The sequence below is a fragment of the Salpingoeca rosetta genome (genome assembly GCF_000188695.1).
Source record: "Salpingoeca rosetta unplaced genomic scaffold supercont1.22, whole genome shotgun sequence".
Lineage (NCBI taxonomy): Eukaryota > Choanoflagellata > Craspedida > Salpingoecidae > Salpingoeca > Salpingoeca rosetta.
In genome coordinates, this window is record NW_004754912.1 from 95,320 (window position 1) to 110,319 (window position 15,000).

Below are 15,000 nucleotides of genomic sequence, written 5' to 3' on the forward strand. Positions count from 1 at the left end.
GAGAGCAACGCAGTAACGGCAATGGTACAGACGGCTCAAGCCACCAAAGTGCACCATGGTGTGGGTTGTGCTCTTCTCCCCCTCACCCTGCACATGCTGCTCCCCTTCACCCCCGCTCCCACCGCTGCTGCTTTGGCCATCGCTTCGGGTTGTTGTGGGTGCTGCGACCGTTGTCTCCTCCACACACCCATACTCCACACCACCATCCCACTGCGCCACCCTTGCTTGCCCACAACCTTCGTTCATCTTTGCCTGTCGCCCTGTCGCCAAAGCTCAGTACATCAATGTGATTTGTGCTGTTGATACCTGCGCAATCAGTGTTTAGGGATGTTTCCACCCAAATTTCGCAGACGCAACCAACACATCCTGTAATCAGGCATTGAATCCAACAGCGCTGACAGAAAACCTCCACAATCCGTGTGATGTGAAGCGTATTTAACGAAGGATAGGTTCGTTCGTCCTTGATGGCGTGGTGGCGATGATTGCACGTTTGTGTTTACCCCTTTGTGGCTGTGCGCCTTCTCCGCTTTGCCCAGCTGTCCTGTCAGCGCAAGCAAGCACACGCCGCACAACGATGCACAACCAATCCACCACTCGACCGAACAGCGGCATCTCTCGCTCGCTCGCTCGCTTGCTTGTTGTTCCCCCCGCCTCACCACTCTCTCTGCCCAGCCAGAGTCACACATTCTCACCTGACACACACACACGCCGCACGCGCTGAGTGCGAAATCAAAACAAACAAACAAACAAACCAAGCAAGCGCAAGGTGCAGCCACGCCAACTACCAACCACAAGTCGTCGCCACATTCACCCACAACCACAAATCAAAACAAACCAAAGCAGGCCCACTCAGGTGCCCGACCTATTTCTCTTGGATGCATGCAGGTTCTGGGAAGCGCGCACACCCAGATCATCGCGTTCTCCCTGTGGTAGGTCCGGCTTGGCGCAATCCCTGCAACGCCACAGTGATGCGCCGTGGTGTGCGTGTGTGTGTGTGTGTGTGTGTGTGTGTGTGTATGTGTAGGTGTGTATGTGTGTTTTGGGGTATTGTTCGTAAGGATAGATGGAAGGACAGACAGAGTGTAAACAAGTGTGAACCGATTCCTCCTCCACCTTATTGCTGCAAAGACAAACCAAGCCCCCACTCATTTCCCATTCCCTCCGCTTGCGCGTCCCTTCCACACCCAGACCAAGCAGTGACCAGCGACAACACGGAACTCCCCCTCTGCGCACCTCTGCCGTCTTCCTCAACCCAACACCATGGCATCGCAGCAGCAGCAACAACAGCAAGATGGCTCACAGCCACGACAGCAGCAGGCGCTGCCAGCAGCTGAGGTGACCGAGCTGGCACAAACGCTGGAGCGCGATGTCACTGCGGGCCTTGGCGTGTCCTCGGAGCTTTCCGACGCCCTTGTCTCCCTGTGCCAGGCAGGCGACGTGAACCAGCTCATGCTCATCGTCTCGCGTGTCAGCCTGGAGCAGACTGTCCTCACAGACGACTACGACTGCGCGTCCATCCTCCACATCGGTATGCGCTCGTTTTCTTGTGGGTGTATTTGTCTGTCTGTGGAAGGGGGGATATTTGTGCGCGTGGCTGTGTGTGTTGGGGGGGGAGGTTGTGTGTGTGTGTGTGTCTGTGTGTGTGTGTGTGTGTCTGTGTGTGTGTCTGTGTGTGTGCGCGTGTGTCCCTCGTACACTGGCTCACCAACTAATCGCTTTCGCTTGCGCTGTTTGCTGTTGCTATTTTTCTTTTTTTGTCAGCTGCTGCGAGTGGCCGCCAAGACATTGTTCACAGCATCATTCCGTACGTCCAACTCACACACAATATGTGCCAGCGCCATAATGAACCTGTGCTGAGCCACTTGTGTGCACACAACTGCATTCACACACGCACACACACGCACACACACACGCACACGCACACACTCACACACACACGCGCACACGCACACACGCACGCACGCACACACTCACACACTCACACACTCACACACCAACACACAAACACTAACACACATTCACGCGCGCACACTGCAGGCTTGGAGCGCGTGTGCATGCGCAGGACAACAACGGGCGGATTCCCCTTCATGCAGCAGCAGCACACGGACGCGTGCAGGTGGTGCAGGACCTGCTGCGCCCCGCACCACAGACCATCGACGCGCAGGACAACGACGGCAACACCGCCCTCCACCTCGCCGCCAACAACAACGACGCACAGCTGTGCCTCAAGCTCATGCACGCCAACGCAGACCCAGGCGTGCGCAACAACAAAGGCAAGACAGCCCTCGACCTTGCATCGGACGAGCACGTGATCCAGGTCATGTCACCGCAATTCAACGGGCCGCAGCTTGTCGACGCCGTCAAGACAGGAAGCTTCTGCACCCTGCAGTCCCTCCTCACCCGCAGCAACGTCAACTACACCATCCCCGAGCAACAGTACGTGTGTCTGTGTGTGTCTGTGTGTGTCTGTGTCTGTGTGTGCATGTGTGGGTGCGTGTCTGTGTCTGTGTGTGCCTGTGTGTCTTTGTGTGTTGGCTGCTCGTCCATCTACTCAACCACGTCTTCCGTCTCACTTTGGCACTTTCCTTCATCTCCTCCTCCCTTCACTGTCCCCCCCCCCTTTCTCCTGGCCAGACTTGCGTCGCTGCTGCATCTTGCTGCCACGTTGCACAACCCGTCCCTTGTTCATCTGCTGATTCGCTCCGGCGCCGACATTGACCGCGGCGACGCCCAGCACATGACCCCGCTCCACTGGGCCGCAGCTGCCTGCGACATTGAGGTAGGTGTGTGTCTGTGTCTGTGTCTGTGCGTCTGTGTCTGTGTCTGTGTGTACGTTTCTGTGTGTGTGTGTGTGTGTGTGTGTGTGTGTGTGTGTGTGTGTGTGTGTGTGTGTGTGTGTGTGTGTGTGTGTGTGTGTGTGTGTGGGTGTGTGTGTGTGGGTGGGTGGGTGGGTGAAATGAGGTCGGGCCGCACTTCACTCTCCCGCTGTCTCTCTCTCTTTCTCTCTTGCCCCCCCCCCCCGCATCACCTCACCTCCATACCACCACCATACCTCCGCTTCGCTTGTTCTCACCGAACCCAAACCCCACCACCCGTCCACCCGTCTTCCCGCTTCTTGTGCAGGCTGCACATGCGTTGCTGACACACGGCGCGACTGTGGACGTGTGCGACGCAACCCTGACCACTCCTCTCCTCAAGGCCGTCAAATGGTATGCGCCAATGCAAGCACCCGAGTCTGCTTTGATGCATGCTTCGGCCTTCCTGTTATGGCGTCTCGCTCACGCTGTGTCGTCACGCACACACGTGAATATGTGCACATGCACACATGCACCCACGCACACACACACACATGCACCCACGCACACATGCACACACACGCACACACTCATATGCACATACGCACGTGTCTCGTTTCCAGCTGCTGCTATTACATGTTGATGTACCGGAAGGCCACCGCGGCGTCGCCAACCACCCCGCCCTCAGCTGCGTCCAACGCCTCTCCTCGCGGCCAACCCACAACACGCGCCCGCGCAGCAACGTACCCATACCGGCTGCAGGGCTCCCCCAGCGGCGTTGCGGGCCGATCGGCCGTTGCTCCAGGCATTCTGCAGGCACCCGCCACCCAGCATGCAGAGGGCAGTGCCACCTCACCCCCACATCATCATCATCATCAGCAGCAGCAGCAGCAGCATCATCAGCAGCAGCAGCATCATCAGCAGCAACAGCGCGAGTCGCCAGCTGCGCAACAGTTTGCCGCCAAGTACCGCCAGGCAGTCGAGTACGTTAGCTCTTTGTGTTGTGTTGTGTTGTGTTGTGTTGTGTTGTGTGTCTGTGTTGTGTTGTGTCTGTGTCTGCCTGCCTGCCGTTGGTCTGCCTGCTTGTCTGCCTGATTGTCTGTCCCCCGATCCTTCTTCGGTCTCACCACGCCACAACACCGCCACGGCCCACCCGTGTACAGGTTCGTGAAGCTGCTGCTGCAGTGTGGTGCCAGTCCCAACATTGCCGACAGCAAGGGAAACTGCGCCCTCCACTACACCGCCATCCACTGCCTCCCAGACGTACGCCTCCGACGCGTGATTGCTTTGTTGACATTGTTGGGCAGAAAACTTGCATGTAGATCACCACTGCTCTTCATAGTGCACGTGTGCTCACACGACAACACGCTCTGCTTTTCGTGCTGTTCAGGTCACGCATGCGCTGCTGATGCATCCCAGCACGGACGTGGACATTCGCAATCAGGACGGCAACTCCCCTCTCCACCTCGCCTGCCAGCACGACTCGGTGTGTTAGTGTGTTTGTGTGTGTGTCTGTGTGTGTGTGTGTGTGTGTCTGTCTGTCTGTCTGTCTGTCTGTCTGTCTGTCTGTCTGTCTGTCTGTCTGTGTGTGTCTGACTGTCTGTTACTGTGACTGTGTGTGTGTGTGTGTGTGTGCGTGTGTCTGTCTGTCTGTCTGTCTGTCTGTCTGTCTGTGTCCGCGTCCTGTGTTCTTCGTCATCGCTTCGGCCCTCACACACACGTCACCTACCACCTGCACCCGAATTCAGGAGCGCGTGGTGGAGATGCTGCTGCCCAAGGTCGCCGATGCACTGCTGTGTGCGTGGACAGACGACCTCGATGACGCCGACCCGGCCACCGAACATCAGGCCCAGACCGACAGCGCGTTCACCTCTGCGCCACCCACGCCGTGCAGCGGCCACCACACCGCAAAGACGGGCGACGCACCAGAAGCAACCAACAGCAACAGCAATGTGCATGAAACCACGTTTGCTGCTGTCGATGGTTCAAAACGGAAAGTATCCCCGGCTGCCAACAAGTTTGGATTCACCCCACTCGACCTCTGTCCCCCAGGATCAACGTGCCTGGTGCGGTTCTGCAACGTGTGTGCGTGCATGTGTTTACGTGTGTGTACGTATGCGTGTGCGTGTGTGCGTCTGTGTCTGTGTTTGTTTGTGTGTGTGTGTGTGTGTTTGTGTGTGTGCGTCTCTCTGTACTGTCTGTCATTGCCTGTCTGTACATGCGTGTCTGTGTCTGTGCTACCTGTTCAGCTTCTGTTTACACCACTTGCCTTGCCTCACAAGGTTGCTTTCTGTATCCTGTTGGTGTGTACAGACCCTGTTGCTGGCTGCTCGCGTTCTCAGCCTCTGATCCCCTAGATGCCCAACTACTGCAACTACTCTTCAAGCACGCCTCAGTCACTCTTGCTCTTCTTGCTATTCTTGCTCTTCTTGCCTGCCTTCGTTTTTGGCGTTGTTCGTGCATGCGTTACTGTGCGGTTCTTCTTTGTGACCCAACAAAGCCGCTTGTTCCCAGTGCTCCCTTCTCTGTCCTGCCCGCCGTCGCATATGAGCTGTGCTCAATCGCAATCGTATCAGTGACCAAGAATCGTAACAGAATGATAAACTTGAGCGGAAACGGAAGTAGGGAGGACGAGAGGTGATGTGTACGCTTGGACGGACTGCAGGACAACGAACGTTTGAAGGTTTTAGTGGGCGTGGTGGTGCTTGTTGGTTTCGGCAAACACGAGGTGGATTGACTGGAAGCTAGGAGAGGGAATTGGTTCTGGTTCTTCTGGTTGTCTGCTGTTATTCTAACACAAAAGCACAAAGTAGCAAAGCAAGTGAGCAATCTAATGATAATGAGTTGTCAAACAGAAACTTCCTTCCCCTTTTCCAACAGAACAAAATAAAACAGAGAGAGAGAGAGCCGCGTGCAGACCAGATGAGGAGGACGAATGCTGGAATAGTCAACCAGACAACACACAGCGGCGACAAAGGAAAGCTCCTTCGTTGATGTGAAGGAAAAAAATATACAGCGTTGGAGCTGCCGGGTATCGATCCCGGTACCTCTCGCATGCTAAGCGAGCGCTCTACCACTTGAGCTACAGCCCCGTTGCTAACAAGTGTATGAAAATAGTACTTATGTAATACTCATGAATGCAGTAGATTATTCATGCATAATATATTTGAATTTTCCTTTCGTGCAGCATGTGAAGGAAGACAGGCATTTGGTGCCACACCCCAACCACTGTCGCACCGCACTGTGTTGTGTTGTGTCCTGACCAGAGGCGAGCTTTGAGTGTTGTCCCTCCTGCTCCCTCCTGCGGACGACTCCTGAACTCGGGAAGAGCGAGTTGTATCCCCTCTTTCCCTACCGACGTGCCTGCAAGCTAGGGGACGAAATCCGCAAGGATGAGCTCACCAAAGTCAATGCAGAGGAAGGCATCCCAACGCAGCCATCGCAAGAAGGTGTTCATTTCGCTGCGTTTTGGGGAGGCCGGCCATGCAGGCAAGCTGCTCCAGCGAGAGTTGGAGCAGGTGCACGGCCTGGACGTGTTTTTGTGTGACGTCAAGCCTGGTGGCAACATGGAAGAAGAGATCATCACGGCTCTCGCGGTCTGTGACTTGGCTGTCATCATGGGCACCAAGACGTACGGCAAGAAGACGCCTTCCACTTTCAGCACTTTCGAGGAGCTGCGGTTCATCACAACTGAGCGCAAGCCATTCTTTTTCATCAAAATGTGCGAGCGGCTTGAAGAGTCATTTGCGCGGTTTCATCTCCCCGACTCCATCTCCTTTTTTCAGTGGATCCCTGCTTCAAGGGATCCAGAATCCATGTCCCTACCACACGATCTCGCCCCAGCCATCGTGGACAAGCTCACCCACATCAGCACCTCTAGCAGCGCGAAGGGCGGCAAAGGTCACTCCTCCGTCATCACACGACAGCTCCCAACGACACTGGACGCTAGCCTGACACAGTGGCTGCAGCGCTACAACATGTTGTCCTCCATGGGGCTGGTGCTTGAGAAGCGCAACATCACAAGTCTTCACAAGTTGGAGCAGGCAACAGAGGCCATGCGGAATCCGAGAAAGCATGCACTTGCGAAGCGACGACGGCAACAGCAAGAGCAGCAGGGAATGAAACGAGGAGAGCAGAGAAGTAACCCCAAATCAGAAGGAGGCCTGCAACAGTTACATGAGAGCATGTTGATGAAAGAGAAGGAGTTGAAGCCAGCCGAAATTGCCAAGTTCCGGCGGGCGTGCAAGGCGAGGACCTGGCACAACAACGAGATGGACAGTGAGGGAATGGTGGAGAGCACTGAGGGGGTGCGCGGACAAGCAGCTGAGAAGCAGGAAGACGACGAAGAGGAATACCACGAAGAAGAACAGGAAGAGATGCAGCAGCAGCAGCAAGCGAGTGTTGCGCCGACACCTGTGCGTGAAGGTGTGGCAGATGAAACCCTGTTTCGGGAGTGCCTGCAAAAGGTGAGCGACGAGGACGCCAAGGAAAAGATTCTCAGCATTTGGAACAACACGTGTGGCGAGGAGGTTCGGTGAGTACAGCCTTGACGGCAAGACATGCTCATGAGCTGAGTTGTTGCGGGAATCTGGGATACTTCTTCGTGTTGTGTTTCAGCGTTACATTATGTCTGTCAAAGGCACGACCTGACAAAGTGCGTGAGATATTCTGAGTGGTTATGATAGCCAATAATTGCACGACGTGTGTGATGACCGACGAACGCCAGTTGCACACAACATGCACTCTGACACACACACACATGCATACATACACACGCACACAATCACAATCACAACAACCCAGGCTTCTTTGGGGAAACAACCTTGGAGATATAGGCGGGAAGGCGCTTGCAGAGGCATTGAAGGTCAACACGACGCTAACAGGCCTCTAGTGAGTTGCTTGCTGTGGTTGCATGGGTGTGAATGTGTGCTTGTGCGTGCGTGTGTGCGCGCACAGGCGTGTGATTGTGTGGTACTGGCACATTGTGTTGATGCTATGGAGTGCACACCTGACACAAGGACGTGGTTGCGGTGATAGGAATGAGCAATTGGTTTGGTTGATGACATTTCGAGCCTGGTGTGCTGTTGTGCGCGATTCACCCCCCCCCCTTGCACACGCACTTCGCACCATGACACAACCACGCACAGCCTTGAAAACAACGACCTTGGACTTGAAGCGGGAAGAGCGATTGCGGAGGCATTGAAGTTCAATGCAATGCTGGCAGTACTTGAGTGAGTTGTCTGTTGTGGCTGGGTATGAGTGATTGCGTATGTATGCGCTTGTGTTGCAGGTGCACAGTGTGCTGTTGATACCGTAGTGTGCTGTGTATTGGCTGGCATGGATGACACCGCATTTTATTTTGTATTCGTGTGCGCTTGCCTGGATGGATAGCACTCGTGGTGTAGTGGCGTGATAGCGATTGTGCTGTGGTATGTGGTAAATGTTGTGATTCAGTCTTCGTCCTGTGGTCGTTGGATATGGTGTGACAGTGTCTGGAGTCCTATGCTTCGTACGCTGTTGTAGTCGTTGGACGGACATGGTTCTTTGATTCACGGTGATTTGGTATGCGTCTTTATCAGGTGTGAGATTCACTGAACACTACACACATGTACACGCACGCACACGCACACACACACACAAACACGCACACGCACACACACACACACACACACAACACCACCCATGGTAACAACATACAGCCTAAGCTACAACATCCTTGGACCCGAAGGCGGGAAGGCAATTGCAAAGGCACTGAAGGTCAACACGACGCTAACAACGCTTGAGTGAGTTGTTTGTTTTGGCTCTGTGTAGATGTGATTCTGTGCGTGTGCGTGCGTGGCATTGTCGTATTTGGACTGTTGATGTGATGTGCTCTGATGTATTGTGTGTTGGGTGATTGTGGTGAACTATTTTGAATGCGTACGTGATGTGTGCTGTGAATACATGAACTGCGCGCCACGCGAACACTCTATCCAAACTCACACGAATGCATCCAGCCTGTATAACAACGGCGTAGGCTTTGAAGCCGGAATCGCGATTGCAGAGGCTCTGAAGGTCAACACGACGCTTACGGAGCTGGAGTAAGCAAAATTCTGCCGTGGTGTGGGCATGAGATCGTTGTGTCACGTTCCTGGCGCATGGGTGTTACATACCCATTTGTTGGAATGACGCCGCCTGTGCTTCGTCGTGCAGACGTACATTTCATGGCTAACGCCTTCATTCCCCCCCCCCCATCGTTGGTGTTCAACTAATTGCACTTCAACAGTGTTGATGACAACTTCATCCCGGGCAAAATCAAATCAGCCATCAATTCGGCTCTGAGGAGAAACAAGAAACTCGCACCTCGCATGCAAGAGCTGAATGCGCTACTTGAGTACGGCTCCGTACCCCTGTCCACGGCCAAGGTGTTTGTTTGCGGGCATTTTGGCATCGGCAAGACCACCCTAATCAAGACGCTGCAGTCGTCTCCACACGTCTTCAACACCATGGTGCGCCGCCGTCGCAAAACATATGACGAGCCCGATCGCCCAGATCAGCGCACGCCCGGCATTGAGATGCACAACTTTGCACTCAAGAGAGGCAGGTCGTCTGGCAGCGTCTCCCTCACACCATCGCCCGTCAACGCAGCAGAAGGGAGCGAAGACTCATCCCGTCACGAGACAGCGCTCCCGCCGTGCAAGCTGCGGGTGTATGACTTCGCTGGGCAGGTGGAGTACCACGTGGTGCACGAGCTACTGTTTGCGGACCACAACGCCGTCTTTGTTGTGTGCGTGGACCTGTCCAAGGACATGGCCAACGTGGAGGAGTCTGTGCTGTACTGGCTTCGCTTCATCAAGACGCGCCTGCACCAAGCCGTGCACCGTTCACCGCATCCGCCACACGTCTTCATTGTCGGCACGAAGGCAGACAAGCCACACGAGCACAACACGCTGGTGGAGACAGCAGCAGAAGCTATACCACATGCTTCTGGTGTCTCTTTGCCGCCAATGCAGTTTCCGAGTGGTGACACGCTGTTGCAGAGCCGACGACTGCAGGAGTGGTTTGGTGACACGATGCGTATCCATCCACACGTGATCCCCCTCAACTGCCATGACTTGGGCAGTGCCTGCATGCATCACTTGCGCGATTTGCTTCACGCTACCTGGTTGGAGGTCGTGCAGCAAGACATTCAAGTGCCCAAAGTGGTGGAATTGATTGGCGAGGGGCTGCAACTGTGCAGGAAAGAACATGATGGGGTATGGCAGCTACAGCGGCTGTTTTCCTTCCTTGTTGGGAACGTGGAGGAGTTGACACATGCCCCAGCCATCACGAAGACATTTTCTTGAAGGCGCTCAGGTGTGTGTATGTGTGTGTGTTGTGTGTGTGTGTGTGTGTGTGTGTGCGTTCGCATCTGTTCCTGACTTTGTTGCTGTGCGAACACCTACTACGACCAATGCTCACCACTATCCCCCATACCCACACCGCCTCCTCATTCAGCTACCTACATGTGCGTGGAGACATTTTGTGGTTCCAGTCCATCCCATCTCTTGCCGACCATGTCTTCGTCTCCCCTTCCTGGCTGCTGAGCAAAGTAGTTGGCCCAGCGCTGGCACCGGCCCACTTTCCCGTCCACTTGCGAGCGAGGGAAGGGCGCGTGATGTTCTCGGAGATGCAGCGTGTGTTCGGGCGGGTGATGGATCCAGACCTCGTGGTGGACGTGCTGAGCAGCATGCTGCTGTGCTATGAAGAGGACGCCGCCCTGCATGAGGGTAATGGTGACCGTGTTTTCATGCTGCCGTCGCGGCTGGAGTGGCGCCCAGAGCGTCTGTGGGGAGAAGATGGGTCTGTGGAAGTGTTTGCCGGCCGCCGCCTGCAAATTGCGCAACACCACGGGATGATTTTCCCCCCTGGCGTGTTCCCGCGTGTGCAGTCACGCATCGTGCAGTGTTTGGATTACACCACAAGCCTATGGCAGACAGGGTTCTTTGGCCTGCTGTCTTCTGTTGAGTGCTTGGGCCGTATTGTTAGCGACACGTGCATTGATCTGTGGGTCCGCTGCCCCGCCACACACAAGGAGCACGCTTGGCTGGCCTTGGACATGGTGAGTTATGATGATGTTGGTGGTGGTGGTGGTGATGGTGGTGGTGTAGATGTGTATGTGTCGATGTGTCGTGTGTGGGTGAAAAGTAGTTTGCGACACGGCTTTTCTGTGGTGATGCTAAAGTTCTCACGTTCGTTCACACACACACAACACACACACACAACACACACAACACACACAACACACACAACACACAACACACACACACATACACACATCATGTTAGATGCTGAGCGAGGTTGAGGAGGAGGTTGAGGGCATCGAGTACGACCATCTCGTGCTGAGCCACGCCCACCTGTCCTCCTACCGGCGCCATCCAGCCGGATACCCGCTCCAGGACGTGGAGGACGCCGCCGCCGCCGGTGAAACGCTCATCATTCGCTCGGTGGACGATACATCCAGCCCTGGCAAGAAGGAACACGCGCGGGACGAGCTGAAGAACCTCCTCCGTGAAGACCTGTTCCTGGCCTACGTAGCTGATGCGTCTGATGTGTGTGTTTGACATTCTGATTTATGTTAAGGCGTGATTCCCACTCCACTCATGTGCTCCTCCTGAATTTTGAGTTCCTGCCCTGCGTCTTTGGAGGGAGCTGACGGACCGCTCCAAACCGAACCTTCTTCGGCACTTTCTTGATGCATTGGGTTGTTTGCTTTGTGTGGCGCCTGTTTCGACGTCAAGGAGTTCATTGACGAATACATACGAAGAGCGCAAGGAAGTGGTGTTCAGCGTACACCGTCACAAGAAGGAGGCGCTCGTCGACCTCCACAAACAGACACACACACACGCACCAATTTTCATGTATGCAATTTCCACCGCTTTCAGCAATTCGGGGCTGTAGCTCAAGTGGTAGAGCGCTCGCTTAGCATGCGAGAGGTACCGGGATCGATACCCGGCAGCTCCAATGCTGTTTCAATTTTTTTTCATTTTGGGCAGAAGAAGCAGTCTATCAACTGTGTCACAGCTTGCTCCATTCCTCACACCACACGCCCTCACTCAGCATCAGCGAGCGCGATGTTCAAGTTCAAGGACTGGGCCGGCGGTGGCAGTGGCGGTGGAGGCAGAAGCCGGTCACAGCAGTCAGCGCAGGACTCATCACCAGCAGGCGAAGCATCAGACGGGAGCCAAGTGCGTGTGCATGCTGCGATGTTGTGCATGCTGCGATGTTGTATGTATGTTGCTGTTCCTTTGCCGCATGGCCAGCTGTCTCCAACACACACACACACACACACACGCACACACACACACACACACACACACACACACACACACACACACACACACACACACACACACACACACTATCTCTCTCTCTCATTCAGGCGTCGTCGTTATCCCGGGATCAGCTGCTCCAGCGACTACACACACTCTCGGAGAAGAACGAACGCTTTGAGCTGAGATTCAGAGGTTCGCACCACCACTTGACACTTTGATACACCACTCGACACCGACCGCCACGCCGTGCGTTTATCCGACGTGCCTGGCGCACAGCTCACTTCACGCACGCACTTGTTCTTCACAGATGTTGTCGCCGCTTACAAGTCGCTGCTGAAGGAGAAGCAGGCGCTAGAACTGACGGTACGGGTGTCTTGCGCCATATCGCACGGCAGCGATTGCGCACCTCTGCCTTTCTCAAACCCATCACTTACACTTTCCCCTTGCACCACACACACACACACACACACACACACACACACACACACACACACACACACACACACACACACACACACACACACACACACACACACACTTCAGGTTAGCGCATTGACGGGGAGTGGGGAGGCTGAGACGCCGCAACCAGCGCCTGCACAAGCAACAGCGTCAAGTGGTACAACAGCATCTCCGTCAGGGGATGAAGCAGATGGCGAAGCAACCCAGGACAAGCCAACAGGCGCTGACAGCACACCTGAGGATGCCGGCAAGAGGTGCACACCAAAACCCATATGTGTGTGTGTGTGTGTGGTGTTGTCGCGGAGGTGTGCTGGAAGCGCACTCACGCTTTGCGCGTGTAACTCATCGCACCACATTGCAGTGCCGAAGAGAGCGAAGCCGGTGACATTGCGGCCACGTCGGCATCAGAGGAGCAGCCGCCTGACGCGGGTGCGTCTGCGAGTGCCCTCACCTCCCTCAAGCAGGCCATCCAGACCTTGACGCAAGAGAAGGCCACCATCATGGAGCGGTGCGTGCGCGTGTGTGTGCGTGTGTACATGTGTGTGTGTGTGTGTGTGCTTGCGTGTGTGCGTGTGTACATCTGTGTGTGTGCGTGCGTGTGTACGTTTACGTCTGTGGGTTTACGTGTACAGTTCACATCACGTCTTCATCTTCCTCTCTAATCATCGTCCTCTGATAGGTTCCAACAGGACAAGCGAATCAGCGCCGAGAACCACCGGCGCGAGCTCGAGCAACTGCACACAAAGGTACGAACACCGCATGCGCTTGCACGCGTGAGGTGGTATCAAATTGAACCATTGCGATGGCCAAAGCAAGCAACCAAACACATCACATAATGACTTGGTCGTCGCTCTCTTCCTCCTCCTCCTCCTCCTCCTCCTCCTCCTCCTCCTCCTCCTCCCCCTCGCCTTCCTTCCCTCCCTCTTCCTCGCTCGCTTGCTTGCCAGTTTGAGAATGCGTTGGCGCAAGAACAGGAGAAGACACAGGAACTGAACGACAAGTGCTCGCGACTTGAGAAGCAGGTGTGAAGCCCGTCGTAGCTGCGCTGTGTATCAAGTTGTGCGCTGTTGCATAACACTTGACATGTCACCCCACGAGCGCGCGCACACACACACACACACACACACACACACACACACACTTCTCATCGCCTGCTTTGACTTTTCACATATGTACGCCTACACGCGTGTGCCACACACACACACACACATACACACACACACACCCACACACATGCACATGCACACACACTTGTCATTGCCTGCTGTTCAGGTTGAGTCGCTGACGCAGCAGCTGTCGATTGCACATCAGTCCAACGACGAGAAGGACGCGAAGATCAAGGATCTCAGAGAAGTGAGTGTATGCAACGCATAGGGGAAACACACGTCCACTTGCACATGCGGATTCGTGTGTGCATGTATGTGTGTGTGTGTGTGTCCGTGCACGAGACTATAACACATCCATCAACCTGCTCCTCCATTTGTCCAACACCAAACCACTCTCATCCTACCATCATCCTCCTCCCCCCTCCATCGTTCTACCAGGCACACGCGGCCGAGGTAGCGCGGCTGCGAGAGGAGCTGGTGCCTGTGGATACGGACGTGCAGAAGCGACTGCTGGATCTGAACGACAAATTGCAGACGGCGCGAGATGCCGAGATTGAGGCCATCACCAAACTCAACGACGAGGCGGCACGCAACAGGGTGAGTCGCCCCTGACGCTACTGGTCATGTGTATGCGTGTGTGTGTGTGTGTATGCGTGTGTGTGTGTGTGTGTGATTGAGTGTGTATTCGTGCGTGTACGTGAGTGTGCGTGTTCTTGTATGTAAGTGTGCGTGTGCTTGTATGTGTGTGCATGTGCTTGGGTGCGTGTGTTTGTTTGTGATCTTATCTGACTACTATACGTCCACACAGCACGCGCGTGTAGCCTTGCTGCACTTTTTCTTCCCTCCCTCACATCCATGTCCGCATCGTCACTCCACACACAGGAGCGGGAGCTTGCGCTTGAGCAGGAGTTGTCGCGACTGAAGGCGCGAGCGGCCTCGGCAGAGTACAGAGGAGAGAGCAAGGCCATGCTCAAGCTCAAGGCTGTACGTCTCCGTATGTGTGGGAATGTGTGATTGTGCGTGTGTGTGCACATGTGTGATTGAATGCGTGCATATATGTGTGTATGTGTGTATGTGTGTGTGTGTATGTGTGTATGTTTGTGTGTGTAAAGTGGTTGCAAAGTGCTACAGCGTGCATACACCGTCTGGTGCACGCGTGAAGAACACATGTCTGTGCTTACCTCCATCCTCTGTTCCCATCGCCCATCAGGAGTTGGTGGCGCAGCAGAAGGAAGTTGAGCGATGGAAGGAGGCAGCAGAGGCCGCACAACAGGGCAAGGTGTGTGTGTGTGTGTGTGCTTGTGTGTGTGCTTGTGTGTGTGTGTGCATTGGGGTGAAAGTAGGCGA

General features: G+C 54.9%; 4 protein-coding genes and 2 non-coding genes across 6 annotated transcripts in view; 4 read left to right on the forward strand and 2 right to left on the reverse strand.

The window, feature by feature from the left end:
- PTSG_07286 (uncharacterized protein) overlaps positions 1-301 on the reverse strand; it is a 4,588-nt gene extending 4,287 nt beyond the window's left edge. Inside the window, exon 1 of the mRNA XM_004990728.1 lies at positions 1-301. This exon is cut by the window's left edge and continues 27 nt beyond it. Coding sequence (XP_004990785.1) covers positions 1-246 — 246 coding nt within the window. The 5' untranslated portion in view covers positions 247-301.
- A 209-nt stretch (positions 302-510) lies between these two features.
- On the forward strand, positions 511-5,415 carry PTSG_07287 (uncharacterized protein). Its single transcript, XM_004990729.1, has 11 exons — positions 511-929; positions 1,189-1,528; positions 1,762-1,804; positions 2,038-2,436; positions 2,635-2,779; positions 3,124-3,209; positions 3,419-3,778; positions 3,959-4,058; positions 4,186-4,281; positions 4,544-4,861; positions 5,109-5,415. The coding sequence occupies exons 2-11, from the start codon at positions 1,261-1,263 to the stop codon at positions 5,142-5,144; spliced, it is 1,851 nt and encodes a 616-aa protein (XP_004990786.1). The 5' UTR covers positions 511-929; positions 1,189-1,260; the 3' UTR covers positions 5,145-5,415.
- A 399-nt stretch (positions 5,416-5,814) lies between these two features.
- Positions 5,815-5,887, reverse strand: PTSG_20129. Its single transcript has one exon. It is a non-coding gene; the product is annotated as a tRNA-Ala (tRNA).
- Positions 5,888-6,187: 300 nt separating this feature from the next.
- On the forward strand, positions 6,188-11,377 carry PTSG_07288 (uncharacterized protein; the record flags this gene model as incomplete). Its single annotated transcript, XM_004990730.1, has 8 exons — positions 6,188-7,329; positions 7,599-7,685; positions 7,943-8,026; positions 8,495-8,578; positions 8,792-8,875; positions 9,061-10,008; positions 10,272-10,875; positions 11,102-11,377. The coding sequence occupies 8 exons, from the start codon at positions 6,188-6,190 to the stop codon at positions 11,375-11,377; spliced, it is 3,309 nt and encodes a 1,102-aa protein (XP_004990787.1).
- A 327-nt stretch (positions 11,378-11,704) lies between these two features.
- PTSG_20130 lies at positions 11,705-11,777 on the forward strand. The gene has a single exon. It is a non-coding gene; the product is annotated as a tRNA-Ala (tRNA).
- Positions 11,778-11,887: 110 nt separating this feature from the next.
- Positions 11,888-15,000, forward strand: part of PTSG_07289 (uncharacterized protein) — a gene marked incomplete at both ends in the record, with an annotated part of 7,335 nt that continues 4,222 nt past the window's right edge. Inside the window, 11 exons of the mRNA XM_004990731.1 lie at positions 11,888-12,001; positions 12,196-12,280; positions 12,396-12,451; positions 12,632-12,801; positions 12,909-13,055; positions 13,227-13,293; positions 13,495-13,569; positions 13,820-13,900; positions 14,092-14,250; positions 14,536-14,637; positions 14,864-14,932. Of these exons, the coding sequence (XP_004990788.1) occupies positions 11,888-12,001; positions 12,196-12,280; positions 12,396-12,451; positions 12,632-12,801; positions 12,909-13,055; positions 13,227-13,293; positions 13,495-13,569; positions 13,820-13,900; positions 14,092-14,250; positions 14,536-14,637; positions 14,864-14,932 (1,125 nt within the window). The remainder of the gene's footprint in view (positions 12,002-12,195; positions 12,281-12,395; positions 12,452-12,631; positions 12,802-12,908; positions 13,056-13,226; positions 13,294-13,494; positions 13,570-13,819; positions 13,901-14,091; positions 14,251-14,535; positions 14,638-14,863; positions 14,933-15,000) is intronic.